The 6,152-nt window shown below is 53.1% G+C and overlaps 1 protein-coding gene across 1 annotated transcript in view; it reads right to left on the minus strand.

The window, feature by feature from the left end:
• LOC144668756 (adhesion G protein-coupled receptor L1-like) overlaps positions 1 to 5,545 on the minus strand; it is a 153,445-nt gene extending 147,900 nt beyond the window's left edge. Inside the window, exons 1-2 of the mRNA XM_078531087.1 lie at positions 5,459 to 5,545; positions 2,817 to 2,931 (exon numbers count right to left, since the gene is read on the minus strand). Of these exons, the coding sequence (XP_078387213.1) occupies positions 2,817 to 2,931; positions 5,459 to 5,545 (202 nt within the window). The remainder of the gene's footprint in view (positions 1 to 2,816; positions 2,932 to 5,458) is intronic.
• Between the last annotated feature and the right edge of the window lie 607 nt (positions 5,546 to 6,152).

Raw genomic sequence — 6,152 nt, forward strand, 5'->3', positions numbered from 1 at the left:
TGATGCCCCAAGTGTGTTTCTCTGGGACACTGATGCCCGGAGTGTGATTCTCTGGGGCACTGATGCCGTGAGTGTGATTCTCTGGGGCACTGATGCCCGGAGTGTGATTCTCGGGGACACTTATGCCCCGAGTGTGATTCTCTGGGGCACTGATGCCCCGAGTGTGATTCTCTGGGGCACTGATGCCCCGAGTGTGTTTCCCTGGGGCACTGATGCCCTGAGTGTGATTCTCTGGGGACCTGATGCCCAGAATGTTTTTCTCTGGGGCAATGATGCCCTGAGCGTGTATCTCTGGTGTACCCATGCCCTGAGTGTGCTTCACTTGGGCACAGATCCCCTGAGTGTCTTGCTCTGGGCACTGATGCTCTGAACGTGTCTCTCTGGGCACTGAGGACCTGAGTCTCTTTCCCTAGGCACTGATGCCCTGAGTGTGTTTCACTGGGGCACTGATGCCCTGCGTGTACTTCTCTGGGGCAATGATGCCCTGAGTGTGTTTCTCTGGGCACTGATGCCCTGAGTGTGTTTCAGTCGGGCACTGATGCTCTGAGTGTGTTTCTCTGGGGCACTGATGCCCTGAGTGTGTTTCATTGGGCACTGATGCCCACAGTGTTTTCTCAGGGATACTGATGCCATGAATGTTTTTCTGCGGGGCACTGATGCCCTGACTGCATTTCTCTAGGGTACTGATTCCCTCAGTGTGTTCCTCTGGGCACTAATGCCCTGAGTGTGTTTCTCTGGGAACTGATGCCCTGAGTGTGTATCTTTGGGAACTGATGCCCTGTGTGTTTTTCTCTGGGGCATTGATGCCCTGAATGTGTTTCTCTTGTGCAGTGATGCCCTTAATGTGTTTCTCTCAGGCACTGATGCCCTCAGTGTGTTTCTGTTGGGCACTTATGCCCTGAGTGTGTTTCATTGGGCACTGATGCCCACAGTGTGTTCTCAGGGATACTGATGCCATGAGTGTTTTTCTGTGGGGCACTGATGCCCTGAGTGCATTTCTCTAGGGTACTGATGCCCTCAGTGTGTTCCCCTGGGGCACTGATGCCCTGAGTCTATTTCTCCGGGCACTGATACCCTGAGTGTGTTCCTCTGTGCACTGATACCCTGAGTGTCTTTCTCTGGGCACTGATGACCTGAGTGTGTTTCACTGGGGCATTGATGCCCTGAATGTGTTTCTCTTGTGCAGTGATGCCCTGAATGTGTTTCTCTCAGGCACTGATGCCCTCAGTGTTTTCCTCTGGGCACTAATGCCCTAAGTGTGTTTATCTGCTGCAGTGATGTGCTGAGTGTTTTTCTTTGAGCACTGGTGCCCTGAGTGTGTTTCTGTCGGGAACTGATGCCCTGAGTGTGTTTCTGTCGGGCACTGATGCCCTGAGTGTGTTTCTGTCGGGCACCGATGCCCTGAGTGTGTTTCTCTGGGGCACTAATCCCCTAAGTGTGTTTCTCTGGGGCACTGATGCCCTGAGTGTGTTTCTCTGGGGCACTGATGCCCTGAGTGTGTTTCATTGGGCACTGATGCCCACAGTGTGTTCTCAGGGATACTGATGCCATGAGTGTTTTTCTGTGGGGCACTGATGCCCTGAGTGCATTTCTCTAGGGTACTGATGCCCTCAGTGTGTTCCCCTGGGGCACTGATGCCCTGAGTCTATTTCTCCGGGCACTGATACCCTGAGTGTGTTCCTCTGTGCACTGATACCCTGAGTGTCTTTCTCTGGGCACTGATGACCTGAGTGTGTTTCACTGGGGCATTGATGCCCTGAATGTGTTTCTCTTGTGCAGTGATGCCCTGAATGTGTTTCTCTCAGGCACTGATGCCCTTAGTGTTTTCCTCTGGGCACTAATGCCCTAAGTGTGTTTATCTGCTGCAGTGATGTGCTGAGTGTTTTTCTTTGAGCACTGGTGCCCTGAGTGTGTTTCTGTCGGGAACTGATGCCCTGAGTGTGTTTCTGTCGGGCACTGATGCCCTGAGTGTGTTTCTGTCGGGCACTGATGCCCTGAGTGTGTTTCTCTGGGGCACTAATCCCCTAAGTGTGTTTCTCTGGGGCACTGATGCCCTGAGTGTGTTTCTCTGGGGCACTGATGCCCTGAGTGTGTTTCATTGGGCACTGATGCCCACAGTGTGTCCTCAGGGATACTGATGCCATGAGTGTTTTTCTGTGGGGCACTGATGCCCTGAGTGCATTTCTCTAGGGTACTGATGCCCTCAATGTGTTCCCCTGGGACACTGATACCCTGAGTGTGTTTCTCTGGGCACTGATGCCCTGTGTGTGTTTTTCTGGGCACTGATGACCTGAGTGTGTTCCTCTGGGCACTGATGCCCTGAGTGTGTTTCTCTGGGCACTAATGCCCTGAGTGTGTTTCTCTGGGCACTGATGCCCTGAGTGCGTTTCTCTAGGGTACTGATGCCCAGGGTTTATTTCTCTGGGAACTGATGCCCTGAGTGTTTTTCTCTGGGGCAGTGATGCCCTTAATGTGTTTCTCTCAGGCACTGATGCCCTGAGTGTGTTTCTGTTGGGCACTTATGCACACAGTGTGTTCTCAGGGATACTGATGGCCTGAGCGTGTTTCTGTGGGGCACTGATGCCCTGAGTGTGTTTCTCTGGGGCAATGATGCCCTGAGCGTGTATCTCTGGGGTACCCATGCCCTGAGTGTGCTTCACTTGGGCACAGATGCCCTGAGTGTCTTGCTCTGGGCACTGATGCTCTGAACGTGTCTCTCTGGGCACTGATGCCCTGAGTGTCTTTCTTTGGGGCAATGATGCCCTGAGCGTGTATCTCTGGGGCACTCATGCCCTGAGTGTGCTTCACTTGGGCACAGATGCCCTGAGTGCCTTTCTTTGGGCACTTGTGCTCTGAATGTGTCTCTCTGGGCACTGATGCCCTGAGTGTCTTCTCTGGGCACTGATGCCCTGAGTGTTTTCCTTTTGGGCACTGATGATCTGAACATGTTTCTCTGGGATACTGATGCCCTGAGTGTTTTTTTGGTGGGTAACAGATGCCCGAGCGTGTTTCTCTGGTCACTGAAGCCCTGAGTCTGTTTCACTGGGGCACTGATGCCCCGAGTGTGATTCTCTGGGGCACTGATGCCCCGAGTGTGTTTTTCTGGGGCACTGATGCCCCGAGTGTGTTTCTTTGGGGCACTGATGCCCGGAGTGTGATTCTCTGGGGCACTGATGCCCTGAGTGTGATTCTCTGGGGCACTGATGCCCGGAATGTGATTCTCTGGGGCACTGATGCCCTGAGTGTGTTCTTCTGGGGCACTGATGCCCTGAGTGTGATTCTCTGGGGCACTGATGCTGTGAGTGTGATTCTCTGGGGCACTGATGCCCTGAGTGTGATTCTCTGGGGCACTGATGCCCCGAGTGTGTTTCTCTGGGGCACTGATGCCCGGAGTGTGATTCTCTGGGGCACTGATGCCGTGAGTGTGATTCTCTGGGGCACTGATGCCCGGAGTGTGATTCTCTGGGGCACTGATGCCCTGAGTGTGATTCTCTGGGGCACTGATGCCCCGAGTGTATTTCTCTTGGGCACTGATGCCCGGAGTGTGATTCTCTGGGGCACTGATGCCCTGAGTGTGATTCTCTGGGGCACTAATGCCCTGAGTGTGATTCTCAGGGGCACTGATGCCCTGAGTGTGATTCTCTGGGGCACTGGTGCCTTGAGTGTGTTCTTCTGGGGCACTGATGCCCTGAGTGTGATTCTCTGGGGCACTGATGCCCCGAGTGTGGTTCTCTGGGGCACTGATGCCCGGAGTGTGATTCTCTGGGGCACTGATGCCCTGAGTGTGTTTCAGTTGGGCACTGATGCCCTGAGTGTGATTCTCTGAGGCACTGGTGCCCCGAGTGTGTTTCTCTGGGGCACTGATGCCCTGAGTGTGTTTTTCTGGGCACTGATGACCTGAGTGTGTTTCACTGGGGCATTGATGCCCTGAATGTGTTTCTCTTGTGCAGTGATGCCCTGAATGTGTTTCTCTCAGGCACTGATGCCCTCAGTGTTTTCCTCTAGGCACTAATGCCCTAAGTGTGTTTATCTGCTGCAGTGATGTGCTGAGTGTTTTTCTTTGAGCACTGGTGCCCTGAGTGTGTTTCTCCGGTCACTGATGCCCTGAGTGGGTTTCTGTGGGCACTGATGCCCTGAGTGTGTTTCTGTCGGGCACTGATGCCCTGAGTGTGTTTCTCTGGGGCACTAATCCCCTAAGTGTGTTTCTCTGGGGCACTGATGCCCTGAGTGTGTTTCTCTGGGGCACTGGTGACCTGAGTGCGTTTCGTTGGGGACTGATGCCCACAGTGTGCTCTCAGGGATACTGATGCCCTGAGTGTGTTTCTGTGGGGCACTGATGCCCTGAGTGCATTTCTCTAGGGTACTGATGCCCTCAGTGTGTTCCCCTGGGGCACTGATGCCCTGAGTCTATTTCTCCGGGCACTGATACCCTGAGTGTGTTCCTCTGTGCACTGATACCCTGAGTGTCTTTTTCTGGGCACTGATTGCCTGAGTGCGTTTCCCTGGGCACTGATGCCCTGAGTGTGATTCTCTGGCGCACTTATGCCCTGAGTGTGATTCTCTGGGGCACTGATGCCCTGAGTGTGATTCTCTGGGGCACTGATGCCCTGAGTGTGATTCTCTGGGGCACTGATGCCCCGAGTGTGTTTCTCTGGGGCACTGATGCCCTGAGTGTGATTCTCTGGGGCACTGATGCCCGGAGTGTGATTCTCTGGGGCACTGATGCCCTGAGTGTGATTCTCTGGGGCACTGATGCCCCGAGTGTGTTTCTCTGGGGCACTGATGCCCGGAGTGTGATTCTCTGGGGCACTGATGCTCTTGGTCATTCAGATTCTCGGCCTTGCAGGTTAAGATGTCGTGTCCCCATTGTGTAATCGACAGATTAGTTACCTCGTTGTTTAACTCTTCAGCCTCCCGGTTTTTGCTCTGTCTGTAGGGTTAAAATCACCCCTCTATCTCGGTCCATGGTGCAGACTTATGCTTTTGAGCCTGGATCTGAAATATTTCTTACCTCACACCAGATAATAATCGATGACCATTTCACCCGGGAGTTTCAGTGAACGTGTTTGTTGTGAAACGTTGATATTTTGTAAGCCTCTGTACCACAACAAGTTAACTGTAGCTGGGTTAAATGCCAGGGATTTGAAAAGGACGAGGTCCTTCATTCAAACCATTGACATCCCATCTGAAAGAGCCTCCTGCTCGAGCAGCCTGGATTAAAGCAAGTTTGTTCGAGGGCACTCTTAACTGACCGAGAGAAAAGCTCATCATTTCGCACTTGTACTGAATCGAAAGCCATTGTTACAAAGGGGTACTGGCACTTTACACACTCTATTGCGTTAACACTTTTTGATTGATTGCCATTACTTATTTGTAAATAAGACGATTTTTTTTTCAACCCCTGCACTTCAGCTTTCTGTGCCGACAGAGGGAATTTGTCGAATTGTGTGTGACTTACGTTAAAACACTTCAGCAGGGTGGCCAATTGCTGGTCCGGGAAGAGGACTTGGAACCCGAGCGCCCCGGGTGAACACGTGCAGAACATGCGTAAACACAGGGGAACACACGCGGAACATACACCGTCCAGGAGAACACACTCAGAGCATGAGTTCCCCAGGGGAACGCACTTGGAGCAGGGACAGTCCAGAACAATGCCCCTGGTGAAACCCAGCATAATAAACACCGGGCCAAACCCCATTAGCTGGCTCACCGAATGCAAGGCGTGAACTTTTAATATTCACCTGACACCCCATGGCCAAGTGGACGGCAAACAGGCTCTTTGTTATTTGACTGGACGATTCTTGACTTTCTCCAGGGGATTTGCCGGCCAGCGCGCCTCGGAGATTATTAACCCTTTAAGTTGCCGGAGCCTCCAGGGCAGTCCTGGAGGGCTGGCAACCCAAGGCACTAACCCCAGTCGCAGAGCCCAGGAGACACATGGTTAAACCATTCACACAAGACGCGGGCCTGGTGCCTCTGACTGGACCCAGGTCTCAAAGCCCACTCCCACCTGTTGCCCTAGGCGATCCGACAGACCCAGAGTGTAAAGTGAGATGCAGGTCACGATGGATGAAAACACAGTTTCGAGCGGTTGGGTTGCATTGGGAGGCGCATTTCCCTGTGGTCCTGCTCCCTGCACATCACATCCATTC

The sequence above is a fragment of the Cetorhinus maximus genome, chromosome 28, assembly GCF_964194155.1.
Source record: "Cetorhinus maximus chromosome 28, sCetMax3.hap1.1, whole genome shotgun sequence".
NCBI lineage: Eukaryota > Metazoa > Chordata > Chondrichthyes > Lamniformes > Cetorhinidae > Cetorhinus > Cetorhinus maximus.